This window comes from Melanotaenia boesemani, chromosome 3, assembly GCF_017639745.1.
Source record: "Melanotaenia boesemani isolate fMelBoe1 chromosome 3, fMelBoe1.pri, whole genome shotgun sequence".
Classification (NCBI taxonomy): Eukaryota; Metazoa; Chordata; class Actinopteri; order Atheriniformes; family Melanotaeniidae; genus Melanotaenia; species Melanotaenia boesemani.
Window position 1 is genome coordinate 9949008 of NC_055684.1, and position 17957 is coordinate 9966964.

The window sequence follows — 17957 nt, forward strand, 5'->3', positions numbered from 1 at the left end:
CATAGCTTTACTGTACAAACTCAGTTATTTCAGTTGGATGTTGCGTTTACACCCATCTGAAATTAAGCAGTTACAGCTATTATTTAACAGATGTTGGAAATGCTAGGAAACAGAACCTTTCTCAAAAAGTAATTACTGATTTCTTCATAAACTAAGATATTTTTGGAAAAGCTGACGTTTTTAAATCTGTACGTGGTTTGACTCCACTTTAAAGCAGCACTACTAAACTATGTCAGATTTTATCACTTTCTTGATCCCATCAAAGGCTAATTTGGCATCCATCTTGCATCCTGTTTTTTCTCTGAGATCTCTCGAGTTAAATTCAGTCTAATGTTGACTAATAACGTCCTCTTGGGTTTCTTTGATGAATCAGCCATGGAGCACATTCACAGCGGTGTTGATATCCAGTTGCTAGAGTGGTGCTGTAAAGCAAAACAGAGCTATAAGCTATGTGTTGTTCTGACCTGGAAAAAAACATTGTTAAGTGCAGTTTCTCATCTTTGGGATGCTGCAGGACAATGACTGTTCCAGAAATGTACACAGCGAATGTCGGTGAACCATCAAAACAAGACAGAAGCAGAGTTTTAAAGTTGGAAAGTTATGTAATGTTGCTTTAATCTTTAAACTCCAACTTGCTCAGCCTGTTGAGCTCATTTAAAAAATACAAACCCAAAAGCAGCACATTTTCACACACATCAAACAGGAAACAGAGGCAATAGTGGACAATAGTAGATGAAAAAATGTTGCCTGGTCTGATGAGTCTCCATTTCAGCTCTACATTCAGATAGTAGGCTCAGAATTTGGTGAAAAAAGTATGAAAGCAAGAAGCCATCCTGCCTTATATTAATTGTTGTTCCTGACTATGTCCATCACATTATAAACACAGTGCACCATCTTCTGATGGTTACTTCCAGCAGATAATGCACCGTGTCACATCTAGGAAATGATAAAATGTTGTTAAACATGTTATTGACATGCTATCAAGGCGAGAATCAATAAAAAATGGCATCTACCTGTATTTGTTGGTGGCCATATAAAAAGATGGATTTTGGCCTTAACCATGGTCATTTTCTTAATCTATGCAAGTAAAGATCTTTAAGTCCAACTAGGAAGTGACAAATATGCCATTGATTGACCATGACTTCAGAGTGAAAACACAAGGACTCAAACTTGCATCCTCTCTATCAGGCTCATTAAGGAAAACACCACAGTCAGTAGATCTCCATCCAAAAGAGCAGCTTTGGGATGTGATGGGACGGGAGATTCTCATCATGGATGCAGCAAACAAATCTGCAACAACTGTGTGATGCTGTCATGTCAATATGGAGCAAAATCTGAGGAATGTTTCCAACAGCTTGTTGAATCTATGACACCAAGAATTAAGACAGTTCTGAAAGGAAAAGGGGTCCAACCCGATACTAGCAAGATGGACCTGATAGAGTGGATGTGAGTGTTTTTAAATCAGTTGTGTGTTGATGGATAAAGTGATAAGTCTCTTTTAAAGGAGTAGAAAGTCCAGTTATTAGTGTAAAAATGCTGCAAGTTATAAATTCTCATGGGATCAGATACAGCAGTGCCTGCTTGGTTCTGTTGAGTTGGGTCAGTAAGATAAAGAACAGTTTCAGTTTCATTCATCAAAACAAAGTGCAGTTCAGCCTTTTTAACAGGAGGCAGCAGGATCTCCTGACCTGGTTTGTAAACAGAAAGGTGCCTCTTGGGCCAATTTCAGATCCAAACCTGAAACTCAGCAGGTTAAAGTCTACAACTGCACACTTTCTGAATCCAGTCCTCATTTAATCCCCCAACCACACTCCCAAACCTCTGTTTTATAATCTCTTCATTTCAGTCTCATTAACTTTTCATAGAACCTGCTCTTTCCTCATCTTCATCCATCTCTTTCATATTCTTTTCTTTAAATCCCTCTCCACCACCTCTTCTGCTCCTTCTCATTTCATAGTTTTAAATCCCTTCTGCCTCCTTTTCACTGCTTTCTAAATCAGTCCACTCTGCCTCCATCCACTCCTCCTGTCCTCTCCTCTCATTTGCATCTTGTTATCTATCCATCAGGATCACTGAGATTCAAAAACCAGCAGCTGGGATTTAATTCCTCAGCATGCAACATGTTTGTAAAATGACGACAAGATGCTCACATGCTCCGCAGCCAGAAACATGTCTGCATCATTTGGCACACATGGAGCTCCATCTCTCGTTTACAGAATTAGAATCACATATGTTTCAGCTTTAAGTAGAAACAAAGGATTTCTTGTCCATTGGTGTAAAAAGTAATTCTGACTCCAGATTCAGTAGCATTAGGGCTGGTTTCTTTCTGGGAACCTGAAAGCAAACACTCATTCATCTTAGGAGTTGACTCATTTGTCAGACATAAACCCCCTGCATCAGCTGCTGCTCAACTCAGGCTCTACTGCAAACCAACTGAAACCGAGCGAGAAGAAATCTACTCCACTGAGTGTATATATATATGTACTGTGGCACTGTTCTAAACACAGGTGCAATGCAGAGCCTCTCAAAGCAAAGCCAAACCTGAAAAGACAAATAAAACAAGATATAAATAATTTAAACGTACTCTTCTGGATCCTTAATATGACCTGTGATGTCTCAGAGGAAAAACTAGTCCATCCATTTGTTACCTCCAATTCCTGATTATTATTCTGTTTGTGAAATCCAATTATATTTATGGGTCTCTCTCTCTCTCTCTCTCTCTCTCTCTCTCTCTCTCTCTATATATATATATATATATATATATATATATACACTACCGTTCAAAAGTTTGGGGTCACTTCCCTATTGAATCCCATGGCAAAGTGACCCCAAACTTTTGAACGGTAGTGTATATAGTGCATACAGTATTGTAAACTGTATGCACAGGCAAATATGCTGGCACATAAATTTAGCATGTGCTCTTATGTTAAAATCGCATTGTTTAAAGCTTACTGCACACCTCTGTACACTGCCCACTTGTGGTGCAGCTATAGTAAAGCTCAATTTAATAAGCTGCAAGTTGCATTTAATGATGCTATTAGAATTTTTCTGAAGGCTCATCGATGGACGAGTGCCAGCCAATGTTTGTGCAGAATGCTGTGCCCACTTTACATGCTGTTCTTAGAAATTTTGTGTATAAATTCATTATGAGACTGGAAGATCCTCAAAATGGCATCATTATGGTTTTAACAATGCCTAAGACGAGCAGTGTACGATATAACTCTGGACTCTGGAGGCACTGGAGATAGCGCATGTATAGATTATAGACAAAGTTCTATAGTTTCTTTGTATTGTATCTTTTTATGTTTTGTCTTGTTTGCTTTTATATGGACCAAATTGTGAGTCTGAAATAAAGAATTGAATTGAATATATATATATATATATATATATATATATATATATATATATATATATATATATATATATATATAGCTGATTTGAACAAATCAACAGTTTAATGTGGTTCTTTGGATTTTTTTCTCTGTCATATTGCAGCAACTGATAGAGAAAAGTCTGTATATCATCTTAAATTTCACCATTTCAATAATTTATCCTGACAACAGACACACTCAGTTCTCTAGTTGGTTGGTTCGATCACAGAAACTTGAACGTCAGCTGACTTCCCAGTCTCATCTGCCTAAGTGCATTAACTCCCGGTTGAGCCAGTTGCTGATGTAGGAGGGATGTTTCTCCTTTTACAGTACCAGTCTGTCAGCTAGCAGCACTGGCTCATCATCACACACATCAGCAGCTGCCTCCTCCAGCTTCTCAGAGGTCTTTACTCTGCCAGATCCACTGAGTTTTCTGACCAGGAAGCAGAGCAATATGGTGTAAACTTATTCAAAATACTGAACATGTCCCACAGACATAGAGAGATGAATCTCACATTTCTTTAAGACCAGGATCTGCCCTTTGACTCACATATAAAACAGGTTTTTAAGACCACCTTAGTTCAGCTGTTTTCAAGGTAATAAGGTGGGAAACCCATGTACAATCCTATAGGAAACTAAGGGAAATATAAATGAAACCTGTGGGATCACATGTGGATTTGCACATGTCCCATAATACACTGGGCTCCTCTCTGCTATTTTTACTCTCCATGTGTGGATATCTGACATTGTTGTCATTAATATGAGTTTCTCTTTCTCAGCAGGTATTCCTGGTTCAGAGTTATGGTGCTTGTTGACCCCTCTTTCCTGTTGTCTCCACCTTCAACTGGTCCAGGTAAATGGCCGTCCTCCCTGGTTCTAGTTCTGCTGGAGATTTTCCTTCCTGTCAGCTTGTGCAGCTCAGGATGGAGGATTGAATCAAAGAGAAGATTCGCTGCAATGTGGTCTTTTTTCTTAGCTAGGTGATGATTGTTAAGAGCTGGTATATGAACACATTTATTATGATTTGGACTAATGTATATGACATAATGGATTTGTTTTAAGTGGATTATAATTGGACTACAGTGAATTGGACGTATCTGTAAAGTGTTTTTACCTCCTCCAGTTTGAAGGTGATCATGGTGAAGGCTCTGAAGACACAGTCCGTCGGACCCGTGATGGTGATGATCCTCTCTGGACAGGAGCCCTCTGAGATGTTGATCCTGGCGCTGCTCTGTGGGGGGATGGAGATGGAGGGACAAGGGAGGGGGGATGGGGTTGGAGGAAAATTATTTTCATTTTAGGGTGGGGGGGGTGGGGTGGGGGGCAGGTGAGGCAAGTAGGGAAAGTAAGGAAGGGGGGAAGTTTGGATGAGGGGGGTTATGTGAAGGAAAGGGGATTGAGGAACACCGTCAGGTAGGAGAGGAGGCAGGTGGGGAGCAGAAAGTGGAGGTGAGTGATGGTGAGGGGGTTAGTGAGGACAGGAAGAGTGGAGGGGTGGACAGGGGAGAGAGAAAACACATTAGTGGGAGGAAGGGATACAGGGGCTGAGACAGATTAGGAAGAGAACCATTTTCACCACACTGCTCCTTCCTTGCTCCCTAAAGGAGATTCAGCTGGGATAGAGGAGGAGAGAGGGATTAGGAGGAGGCTGGAGGAGGGAAGGAGGCAAGCAGATGAGAAGAACAAAGGAGTAAAGTGATGTTTCCAGGAAAGTGAGGGCTGGAGGATAGAGGAGGAAATGAAAACAGGGAGGGAGGTGGAGATTGCTGGGGGAGATGAGGAAGAGAAAGATGGTTTTGATGAGGAGGAGGAGAAGGAGCAAAGACGAAGATGGGATTCCAGCCCAGGAAATGGAAAGGAGTGAAGAAATGTATTAAAGGATGAGGAGGAGGAAGGGTTGAAGGAGGAAGAGGACAGAGGAGAGCAAGGGAATGGATCAGGAGGAGAGAAGAGAGACAAGGTGGTGCAAATATTTGAGGAGAAATAAGAGAAGGTGAAGATAAAATGAAGGTGTAGTAATAACCGCCTGAGGGAGGATGAAGGTGTGAGGAGGAAATTAAAGTGTGAGGTGGGAAATTATAGATAAACACTGATAATTAAACTTGGTGAGGATTCACTCTAATAGTTTTCTTTTTATATTCGGAATAAGAAAACTAATGTTTTTTTCTTAATAAACCTGAAGTTAAAAAAAACAGTCATACAAGAAATCAGAAAAAGTTTGAATAACATCTTTACTTACATCTTTTTATTAAGCTTAAAGATGATTCACGTCTTTTGTATCATCAGCTACTCACATGGCAGCAATTCAACACATTTAGTCATGTAGACGACTGAATGCAAACTGAGCATCAGAATGAGGAAGAAAGGAGATTTAAGAGACTTTGAACGTGGCATTGTTGTTGGTCTGAGTGTTTCAGAAACAGCTGATCTACTAGGATTTTCACACACAACCATCTCCAGGTTACAGAGGATGGTCTGAAGAAGAGAAAACACCCAGTGAGCAGCAGTTGTCTGGACCAGAATGTCTTGGTCCTTTCACACCGGCTGGGCGGTTCCTGAACCTAGTTTTGAAAAAATCTTTAGATTCAGACCACAAAAAGTTCATTTGAAACCCGAGAAGTTGATTCTCACCGCAAACCCTGATATCATTCACCTCAGTACCTGTCCACTGTCTTAGTTATGTTTCATTAAAGTAAAAAAACAAAAAGAAGAAGAAAATTCTGAATGTGAGAGGAATGCTGGCTGTCAATGTTCACACAAGCGTTGTACGCTGTGTTTCAGCTGAGTGAAAAAGAAAACAGAACTTCAGACCAATCACTCAATTAGAACCTGGATGTCACTGTGTTGTTATTTTGCCTGGGAACCAATTTAAATCTCAGTAGGCGATTCATGTAAGATTGTGTTGATGTCCTAACATTTTATGAAATTCACTCAGTCATCAGAAAATTCTCTATTGTTTATTTAGGGAAACCCTAGATTATAATGAAGCCTGATTACTTAACTATTAATTTTAGGGACTAAATCTCCAAGACGTTTATATTTAGTTCCACATAGCGAAGCCCTCCAAGTGTGGTTCTGGTTTAACTGGTATGAAAACAGGCTGGTGCACCAGAAAGCACAGAGGTTTTAAGACTCCATCTCTGAACACACAACACATCCAGCCTTGAAGCAGACAGGCTACAGCAGCAGAAGACCACATCGGGTGTCTCCTGTCAGCTAAGAACAGGAAACTGAGGCTACATTTCACACAGTCTTACCAACACTGGACAATAGAAGATGGAAAAACTTTGTCTGGCCTGATGAGTCCCCATTTCAGCTCCACATTCAGATGGTAGGCTCACAATTTGGTGAATTTAGTAAAGCATGAATCCATCCTGACTTGGATCAACAGTTTAGGTTGCTGGCGGAGTAAGGGTGTGGGGAATATTTTCTTGGCCCACTTTGGGTCCTTTAGTATCATCTCATGAGACATAGAGAAATAAAGTTTGTGTCAGGAAAAAACTCTCAATGAATGACAGACACTCAGATCAGGGAGAAAACAGCTGTTTTACTGCAACTGCAGGAGTTCCTAGGACAATCTTCATATACCCTGCTCCCATCCGGGAACTGTTATCTCTCAGCCCCTGGTGCAGGACCCCTAGAATGAGGTGTTACGCTGACCAACCACAGCAGGAGGGTAATAAGGTCCTTTTATCTGTTTTTACAACTGTACTCACTCCTAGAGGGCACTTAAAATAACGAAGTCTTGTGAAAACAGTGCTGGTCATGTCATTTTCTGACTAGCCGTGTCCCTCACAGAGTCATAATATCATCAATACAATCAATACAAGATTTTTCCATCAGTTAGACAAAGACAAAAAGGAAAATGTTTTCAATCTGAAGTGATCACTCCCTTTTTAAGTCTATTTTTCTTGTATCTCTATCAGTGTGGGGATCAAGTTAAAATCCGTAAACAGGGACATCAAACAGTTCTTTGAGGATTTAGACTAGATTTAAGGCTCCAGCTTTAAGTTTGGTGTTTGAAGATGAGACATCATGAGTAATGCAGCATACCAGTTACATCTCCATCACTGAACACACAGAACCAGATGCCCACACACAGAACATTACATAGACAGTGATGGGGTTGTGTGTCATACTGATTAGGTTATGTTAGCATTGTTACAAACTAAACCAGGATGCTAACGCCTCATTTATGCTCTACGTTAAATACAGATGAAGACTTCTGTCCATCTTCTGTGTTCATTTCGTGCATATTTCAGTCTGTTTTCAGAAATGCATCTTCAGACATGGCAAATAGAGCAGTACCATCAGAAACTAAGGGGGGCAGTGTTGCACAGTATAGCTCACCAAAGGAACACAGAAGAAGAAGAAGCTGGACGTAATACTTTAAATGATTGAATGAATGAATTTATTGTCATTGCACAACAATTACATCAACAATCATTGGCAGTGAACTTTTTAAATCTCTGGCTGTCCTAACAATGCCAAAAAGAATATAAAACACAATAAAAATAGTCAAACACAAAAAGCAAGAACACCACAAACAACTTATACAGCAAAATATGTAATAAGTAATAATAAGTTGATATTTTTAAAGGTGACATTGCTGCTGACAGCATTTAGAAGTCTTATGGCCTGCGGTATGAAGCTGTCCCTGAGCCTGGTGGTACGGGCTTGAATGCTACAACTCGATTGGACGGACCACTGTTGAATGGTCCGCGTCACTGGTCTGTGACACTTCAATTTCTGTCTGTAGGAAGGCAGCAGCAGAAATGAGACGTGATCAGATTTCCCAAAAGGAGTGCGAGGGAGGGCCTTATATGTGTTTGTGTAAGGAGTGTAAACATAATCGAGTGTGTTCTTGCCACGTGTAGAACAGCTGATGTGTTGGTGGTATTTCGGCAGGACTTTCCTCAGGTTTGAGCTGTTAAAATCCCCGGCTACAGTAAACGCAGCCTGCGGCCATGAAGTCTCTGCCCTGTCGATAACTTCAAACAGTTTTTCTATGGCCTCGTTGGTATCAGTGTGTGGTGGAACATACACTACTGTCATGACAACCGATGTGAACTCAGCAGCCATCCTCAGCGCCATCTTCAACGGGAATGGCAACACTGACCATCTCTGTCTACAGTACTGCCTCTTTTTATGTCTCTTCCTGAGAACAAAGTGACATTTTCTCCACTGTCACCATCTTTGCTATTGAAACTGATGTCTGAATTCTGCACTGCCCTCTAGTGGATGTACTGCCAAACAACCATGCCAATGGAAAGAAAAGCATGGGAAGTATGTGAGAAGGGACGGCTGACAATTTTAGAAATGAATGTACTGATTCATGTATGTAAAGGGCGCATAAATGAGTCAAATCTGTAATTGTCAGGTAAAATATTTTGATTTTTGTTTTGTTGTTTGCTCTCTTGTTTATGAACATTTGACAAGCAGGTGAATGTGGCTCCAGGTCTCAGAGATGACTCACACATGTTCAGTCTGGTCTGAATGGATTTGGATATTTAATAACTGCAGGTTTCATTTCACAGAAAATTTTGTTCATATTTACAGAAATATCACACAGTAGTTGCTGACTTTTATCTTGTTGTTTGTATGTTTTCTATTCCACCGTTATTTATTACAAATAATTTGGCAACACGAATTAATGTCTAGATTTCGTATGTCTGTAAATTGGGCTACAATTGTTGTTCAATAGTTCATTCTTTGAAAACATTATTTAGCTTATGAAATGTAGTATAATTTTAGGTGTATACATTTAGAGGGAACTAACACAGGGTGAAATGTAGCCATCAAAATTAGGGCCGGTGTTCGGGGGGTTAGGGAATAGTGACAGTTCTAGTGTTAAAGGGAGAGGTGGGTCAGGAAAGACTGGGCTGTAAACATCGAAACAAAGTGGTGGCATTTCAGATTCATTGACTTTGGGAACTGGTTTAAAAAAATTATGTTTGTCCAAACGTTTAAAAACTCAACTAAACTTTGCTGCCATCGGTTAGTTACCATAGGTAGATAACTTTTTTTTTTGTCATTTTTTTTTTATGAATTTGTTTAAATGACCAGTTATTTTAAAGTGGATTTAATGTTTTCATGATCAAATCTGGAGGGAGAAACAAAGAATGAAACTAAAACACAAAGAACCATAAAACTACTGTAAACTTAACTAAAACTAAAACAGAAAATATAAAACATGACAAAAGAATATCCAGTAACTTCAGTCTGGAAGATTCTCCAACCAGCAGAATAACCATTGACAGGTAAGGGTGTCAAGACTGGATATAAAAGGAGCATCCAGAAAAAGTTCAGTCTTTCCAAAAAGGAGTTTGTACAGTTATTCTAAACTGGACTAACGTGGTTGACATAATGGATTAGTTTTAATTGGATTATAGTTGGACTATAATGAACTGTTTTGAATTAAACCGTGTATGTTAAAGTGCTTTTGTTAAAAATGACTTTTTTTGTAAACTGGTGCCGTATCGGGATGGGTGTATTGATACTCTGGAGTTTATACTTTGATATCTGCCTGTCAAAATATCAGATTTGATAGTTTTTTGACTATCAAGATATCATTGTGCTAATATGACATATGGAATTTGTTTTCACTTGTGAGTTTTAGGCAATAAAATTGCTTGCAAAGTCCGGCCATGTTGTATTCTTTCCTTGTCACATGATTATGGTAAACTATCAGATGTCATGATGAGGCTGTCAGTGTTAATACTAATGGTAGTTATATTGTCTTTTAATATTTTACTAGTTTAATTATAATTATTTTAGTACTGTTATATATTATCTTTTAATTTATCTGATTTAAGAAATGTAAATAATTTTATATGAACTTGTAGTCTAATTATTTTATATTTTAAAAATTATTTATTCATTGTTATTTTTATTTAATACACTCAATATATCTTATTTGAATTTTTAAGCATTTCTGTGAAGTGTTATGTTCACGGGTTTTATTCATATGTCATCATCCCTTACAAAAAAATAATATTACTGCAGCATACTGTAGAATCATGTGGCTTTCCTTTAAGCAGTAAAAAGTATCTGTATCGATATCAATAAAAAAAGTACAGGGATATAATTACACAACATTTTAACTTTAACCTTCATTAACTTCTGTAGTAGAATAACACCATTACAGTCTGATCCCATGATGCAGTCCACCGCTTAGGCTTACTGTCTGTCTGCAGAGTGCTATGAGGCTCTGCTAAGAAAAGAGGTGAATGTTTTTCTTGTTGCTGTTAATTAACTCAGATTACCGGGGTGATGAGCAAGAAGCGGCATCACTCCGACAGCTGCCAGCAGAAACATAGGAATCTCTCCCATCATTCCCACACAACACAACAGCCAGAAGTCTCTGTTTGTAAAAACTGCAACTCTGAAGCCCACAAACTGTATTATTTACTTGTAGATGTAAATTGTGTCTTTGTAGAAAACTGCTTCATCTGCACCTGGGTTGTCCACATTTCTGTGACTTTGGGAATGTGTGTGTGGATTTAATTTTGTGTGTTAAATTTGTTAGATTCGCTCTTATTATCATGATCCTCCACAGACTGCTTTCTCCTCTCATTATGATCACAACAGAACAAATACACTCTCTTTGTCTGTGTGTTTGCAAGTAGTAATAGAAGAGGGATGGAATAATTTGTTCCCACTCAAAATACATTAGCTGACATCTTCTCTGCTGTCCATCCATCCATCCATCCATCCAGCTCTTCTTTTAACCCTTTCATCCATTCAGTTTAATTTATCAATACTTCCCGCTCCCCCTCTCCATCTGACTCACTGTGTCAGTCACTCCATGCATCTTCTCCTCCATCCTGCTGTCTGTTCCTTGATCCTCCTACTTAACCCTGGTCCTATCAATTACGTCTATGACTCGTCCTCCCTCTCTCCCTTTCCATCCTCCTTTGCTTCCTGTGTCAATTAAATCCACCCTTCCACCTGCTTCATTCTATTCTACTCTTCATTCTATTCTACAGTCATTTAGTAGATGCTTTTATCCAAAGCGACTTACATTTGAAAGTAAGAACAACACAAGCAAGAAATCAAACAAGATGGGACGTCATAATTAAGTGGTAGTCAGACTGCTGTGAGTCCAGTTGGACCCAGGTGCTGTCATGTAGTGCTAGAGGCAGTGCATATAATTTCTTTTTTAGGTTTTTTGTAATTTTTTTGTAAGTCATTTTGTTTAAGTACATCAAAATTTCATCACACAATATCATCTTGGGCATAAATGCACACAGCTTATTCAGTGCTTGGTTAAGCCAAAGAGCTGGACAAATCTTTCTAACTTATTCTGTTGAGTAGAAGAGTTAAGCTAAGTGTGGAAATGCTCCTTAAACAACTGAGTCTTACTGTTTCTGTTTTACCAAAATTTTCTTGGAAAGTAAATGTTTTCCAGCTGCCCTGTGTGACACGTTAAACATGATAGTTTAGCTTTGTATTCAGTCAGTCAGTTAAAAGTCAAACTGGTTTCTAAATGAAACACACTGCAACAGCATCACAAACTCATCCAGTTCCCTCTGACAGCTCAGTTCAGAATCAGAGTCAGAGTTATGACCCACTTTAGGGGTATGAAAGTGTGCAACAGTGAAATAAACCAGTTTTTATTGTTGTGAGCAAAAATAAAGATTAATCAAACAGGTGGCAAACACAAACCAGTGATGGGGTTTGTGAAACTGCTAAAAGAAACACAAAATGTTAGCACTAAAGCCTAAACTCAAAACGCGCCCAATAAACAAAACCAAGATTACACAAACAAAAGGGTGAGCATAAACCGACGTACTTATCTAGATAACAAAAGAGCAACAATTCCAATAATCTAAGTAACAAATTCACAACCGAATACCCTAAGCTAGCCCAACACAAACTACCATTAACCTCTAAAGTTTAAACACAAATGTTGAATCTAAGGCAGAACACAACCAAACTCAAAGAGCAGCCAAAAGAGCTGCATGCTACACAAAGGCAAAATGAAACCAAACCGAGACTACGACTTACCATTAAACTGAAATCACATACAGATAGGTTTAATACTGCTGAAAACCTCTAAATAGTCCAAACTACCAAAATGACACCACTAAGCACAGTAAACATACACTCAAAAACCACCACAATTCTGCCAAGCAGAGGGGGGAAACCGTCTGTGCTAACCAGCTTCTCCCTCCAGAATGAACACAGCAGCAGTCCTTTATTTCCTGGTAGCTGGCAGGCTGCGATGTGATTGGCCGGGTGATGAGCCAACCAGAGGGGAGGAGACGAGGGTGTGTCTGGTCTAGCCACTCCTAACAGACATCAGGGCCTGCCATTTGAATGCATGACAAACCTCAGGTGGCAGCAATGAGCAGCATCCGTAACATTCAGCATCAGAATCTTTGTCAGAATCAGACTCAGAATCAGTCAGATTCATAAAGATTTAATTGCCAGGTACAGTGAGGGTATTTACAGTATGAGGAATTTGTTGTGGTGTCAGGTGCAAACACAGTAAAAGTGCAAACAAATAAACAAAAAAAAGGTTATTTATAAATATACAAATGTTAATATATATATATATATATATATATATATATATATATATATAGTAAATGTTTCAGTAAAATCAGCTGAATGAGCTTTACTGGGGTTGATTTGTTTCATGTCGCTTCATCAGTCTGTCTTACTTCAAACTAGTAGACTATGCTGGATGCCCAAAGACATCTTCTGGGTCCAAACGGTCCTGTTTTGGTCTTTATTAGACAATTTCACTGTTGTGTTTTGGGGACTCACACAAGCTTAATACAAGCACACTGACCATCCGTATTGCCATCTTTATTTTTCTTATATTCTCCCTCTGCCTTCAACCCTTGCTCCTTAACATACAAATTCAGCTCACCCTCCATCATCATGGGGTGGTACATGTAACGTTAAGGGACATCAGGATTTCCTAACACCGCAACACTCACCTCAATCATTTCCAATTCAGAAAAACTAAATCCAGTTTCTCATTTTTAACCTGACTGTAAATATCAGTTGCTGCTGCTTCAAGTCAAGATTAAGGATAATTATTTGTCACATTCTATCCATCTGTAAAAATATCTACCCTAAAAAATTAACATTTGAATGTTGATTGGGCTTAGAAAGGTGGAGCTCCTATATGTATTTACCAAGAATTGTGGTATAAGACAGTACTGTGGTAGAAAAAAAACGGTCTTGGAGTTAAAGGGTTAAAATATGTCATTAACAGTGAGCTGATGGAACCCAGTGGAAACATGATTCTTTCCATCCATTACTGAGTGTGTTTCTGCAGCAGATGCTGGATACATTTATATTTTCTAAGTGAAGTGAAGTTGGTGAAGATGCTGAAAATCTTTTATTTGGACTCTAAATAAACTAAATACATATTTAAACTTTTGTTGCATTTGAAAAAAAACCTTCTGAGGTTTTTATTTGTATTATCAACCTTTTATCACCCCACCAGAGCAGTTCTTTGCAACATCTCACTGCAACTAATTGGTTGAGATTTATTTGCTTCTGTTAGTCAGAAACAGGGCCGTCATTGTACTCCAAATCTATCCAGCCTCACCCCCTGTCTCCTCTCCATCAGCCCTCTGTCCTCCCTGCGCCGCCCTAATGAGCGCAGCAGCGTGATGTCTTGCCATTTCAGCGTGGGCCGGGTGTCTTCATTACTCTTCATTTGGAGCGCAGGAAGGATGGGCAGCGGCGTCTTTCTGTTGGATTAATCTGCTCTGGTTTATTAGGGACAGAGTGTGTGTGAGAAACAGGGATGTGTATGTTTGGTTTTCTGAATCTAATGTGAAGAGCAGCAACCTGACATTAAGGCCATCAATGACTTTTTGAAAAGGGACTTCTTACATGCTGTGTGTGTGTGTGTGTGTGTGTGTGTGTGTGTGTGTGTGTGTGTGTGTGTGTGTGTGTGTGTGTGTGTGTGTCAGTCAGCATGAACAAACAATGAGTGAAGGACTCAGGCAGCAGGTCGGGGAATAAAGAAGAGTAATGAGGGGAAGACGTATTCAGTGTTTGTCCTTGAGAGATAAATATCTGTTTAAATATTCATGCTTCCTGTGTGTGTGTGTGTGTGTTATGCTGTCAGACTGAAGCACAGAGACAAAAACAATCTATTCTTTTCCTCATCTGATGGTCTCCCTGAAAATCTCTATACAGTAGAGCTGAAGATGGGCTTATTTAGAGTTTTTAAACTCCAATTGATGTTGATTTTAAAGTTTTTTGGGGGTTTTCTAAAAGGTTTTAGTCCATTCATGACGTCTGGTTTTGATTTACTAGTCTGTTTGAATGTGTTCTTATTTATTACCTTTTAAAAACTGCAATTAAAATTGATCTGCTTGTGCATACACTTATTTTTGATACATACTGGTGTAATTTCTTGGTATTTCCTCACATGTCTTCAGAAATGCAGACACACGTAATCATAAACTGACCAATCACAAGGGAGGACTTCTACGTAGCCGTGCTGTAGCAGGGGTTCAGGTTTGGATAGTGTGCATACATCCTCTACGTGGAGCCTTCAGTGGTGACATCACTGAACTTACACAGACAGTGTAAATCAAGCTTCAGCATTTAGATAAAAAAAAAAAAAAAAAAAAGAAGATTGCTTCAGCTTATATTTTTAATTTTTATTTTATTTTAGGGCAGTTTAAATGTGATTTTGTTTCCACTTTTGTTGTAGTTTCCTTTTTAGTTTCCTTTTTATTTATACATCTTTTCTTGTAAGAACCCACAGTGACACAGGCGTAACAACACTTTTATAGGTACTGTAAAGTTCCCATATAGTTTTGTTTTCAAATTTAACTCCTAAAGTCCCAAAGCGACTTTATTCAACATCCTGGTTCTGTCATGTGACTTTGAGTGACTTGTCTGTTGGTGTGACATCATTTCTAAGATGGTGGTGAGCTTGGATAACACCTGTGGTAGAACTAGTTTGTTTTTAAAAGCCTGTTTTTTTTTGGTTTGTTTGTTTGTTTGTTTGTTTGTTTTTTTTATCACTAAAGGTAATTTTAAACCAATTTAACAAAAGAAATGCTTCAACAACACATCCTAGATCATACTGAACCTGCTGTGGTAACATGTTTTTAATAAATTGACATCAAACAAGTTATGAATATATTGTTGTGACATGTATGTCACATGGGACTTTAGCTTTAAAACAGTCAAGAAAATGGCATAATAAAGGCAATACTGCCCTATGAATGAACTTCATTCATATATTTTGAGTTCTTTTATATCATATAGCTAAATTCAATGCATATTTAAACAAATCTTAGCACATTATCTTTGTTTTAATAAAAGAAACAAAATGAACAGATGCCACCAATTTGTCGCTAATATTTTCAGTAATAGTTTATGTTGAATAGCATGAACAGCAAGAAGCGATTCAGTGTTAGGCTTTCATCCACCCTCATTGGAGACCACAGTGGCTGTGAGGGTTATGAAGATAGTTCAGATGAAGACAATGATTCAAAAGCATCTGGTCTAAGCCATCTCTCAATACCACATCACCTAATCCGAAGAGGGTTCGTGCTGGAGATCGAAATGATGTTTGTACTGACCAGGTTGCACACTGGCCTCTAAAATGTGACAAAGTCTGCAAAGTCAATGCAAACCACCTCCATCTGTGGGAAATGTGCACAACTCTGCTTCACTGAGGGAGGAAAATTCAAAGTTTTTTATTTGGTCTAGGCTACACTGCAAAAAATGTTTCACAAAATCAAAACTTGTGATGGAGGTTAATTTTCAACAAACAAACAAACAAACAAAAGTTTGATTCTTATCTTTAAAGTGCTCGAGTTGCTGGCTGAGAAGACATGCCACAAGGGTGTCATGATTTTTTTTTTTTTTTGGTGGTGTGTGTGCGTGTGTGTGTGTGTGTGTTAAAATTGTTCTAGGTAGGTTTGGATTTTGTTACAATGGGAAAACACAAAAAAGATTAAATAGTTTGGTTTAACAAGCAAAAAGTTATAAGCTGAGTTATTATCAGTAATAGAACAAAATGGTCCAATGTGACAAACATGTAACAGTACACATGTTTGCCAGTTAGCAGTGGCAGTCTTTTTTTTTTTTTTTTTTTTTGAGAAATGTGATCCATTTAGCCTGTTTTATACTCCATATAACTTTTCTCCAACAAAAAGAAGGTCTGAGTTGTTATTGGTTAAATGTTATACGTGAAGATGGAAACGGAAGCAGGTTGTGGTAAAGAAACTGCTTCTTGCAGGAAAACTATTACTGACAACACTTTCACCGCCTCAGAATAATTCATAGTTAATTCTGTGTTGTAAGAATAAAAAGCTTTGATTCTCATTAGCTAAATAAAATATGACTGTTGCATGTTGTGGTAGCTGCTGAGAAATGAAGCTGTTGATTAACCAGACAATCAGTCTTCACCTGGGGTCTCAAACTGTCGGCAGCAGCTGAAAGTGAGCTGGCGAAATGAGCTTCTTCTGAAAGGTGTCTGGGCTCCTTCTCTGGGATAGCATGAGGAGCTCTGAGTTTGAGTTTCAGAATATGACCTGCTGATATTCGGCTCTGACGTGTGATCAGTGCTGTCATTTGGAGGACAGTGAATGGGCAGGAAAGCTGTAGGTGACATTCAGGTGATAAACGAGACCAGGCAGAGTGCTCCAAGGGCGGCTTGTTTTTTTCTAGGACGGTGAAAATCAAACCACTCTTACTAAGATCATAGTGTGGCTTTAATGCACCATGTTTTTCAGAATACTTTCTTACAGACTTGGTTTTAAACCATCGTTTATGCCACCGTGATATTTCTTTTATAAAATGGTTCTTATGCTTTTAACCTTATGCTTCCTTTTATTTTGTGTTTTGTTATTTCATTTTTTTTGTTATAGTTGTTTTTACCTTTGTACTTTGACAATACATATTATCAATATTATGTGTTAGGTGTGCAAGTGTGGTCCTTTTCATTCATTATCTGTACCGCTTTGTCCATTATGGGTCGCGAGAAGCCTAACCCAACATTAAGCAGGTGAGAGGCAGGTACACCTGGACAGGTTCCCAGTCCATCGCAGAAAGAAACAACTATTCACACTCACACCTACGGAGTTTAGAGAGACCAATTAACCTAACATCTTTGGACAGTTGGAGGAAGCTGGCGTACCAGAAAGAACAAACTCCACACAGAACCCCCCCCCAGGTTCGAACCTTTCCCCAGCCGAGGCTCGAATCAGTGACCTTCTTGCAGTGATGCTGCAGCCGTGCAGCCCTGCAAGTGTGATCAGTATGCAAATTTGAACCTTTTATGGTTTATTGTTGCTTTAGTATTTCAGAGTTCTGCTCAGTAAGTCTCTTACATTTTATACTATTTGACGAAAACAATAAAGGATGTGGATCTGAACCATTTAAAATTCCTTTGAGACAGAAAAGAAAAGAAGAGTCCTGTCTCTGTCCTTCTCTGTATCATTAATGTTCAGTCATCCTCAGACTCTTCTCTGAGGACGCTCATTTCCAAACTCATTTCTCCCTCCCGAGGAAATTTGGGTAGTTATTATTTCACATTCCAGGCAAGCAGAGAACTAAACTGAGTAAATTTAGATTAATTTAAAACACAGA

The 17957-nt window shown here is 38.8% G+C and overlaps 1 protein-coding gene across 1 annotated transcript in view; it reads right to left on the reverse strand.

Moving 5' to 3' along the window:
* pcbp4 (poly(rC) binding protein 4) overlaps positions 1-17957 on the reverse strand; it is a 205350-nt gene that overhangs the window by 79228 nt on the left and 108165 nt on the right. The window contains exon 6 of the mRNA XM_041979989.1: positions 4486-4602. Coding sequence (XP_041835923.1) covers positions 4486-4602 — 117 coding nt within the window. The remainder of the gene's footprint in view (positions 1-4485; positions 4603-17957) is intronic.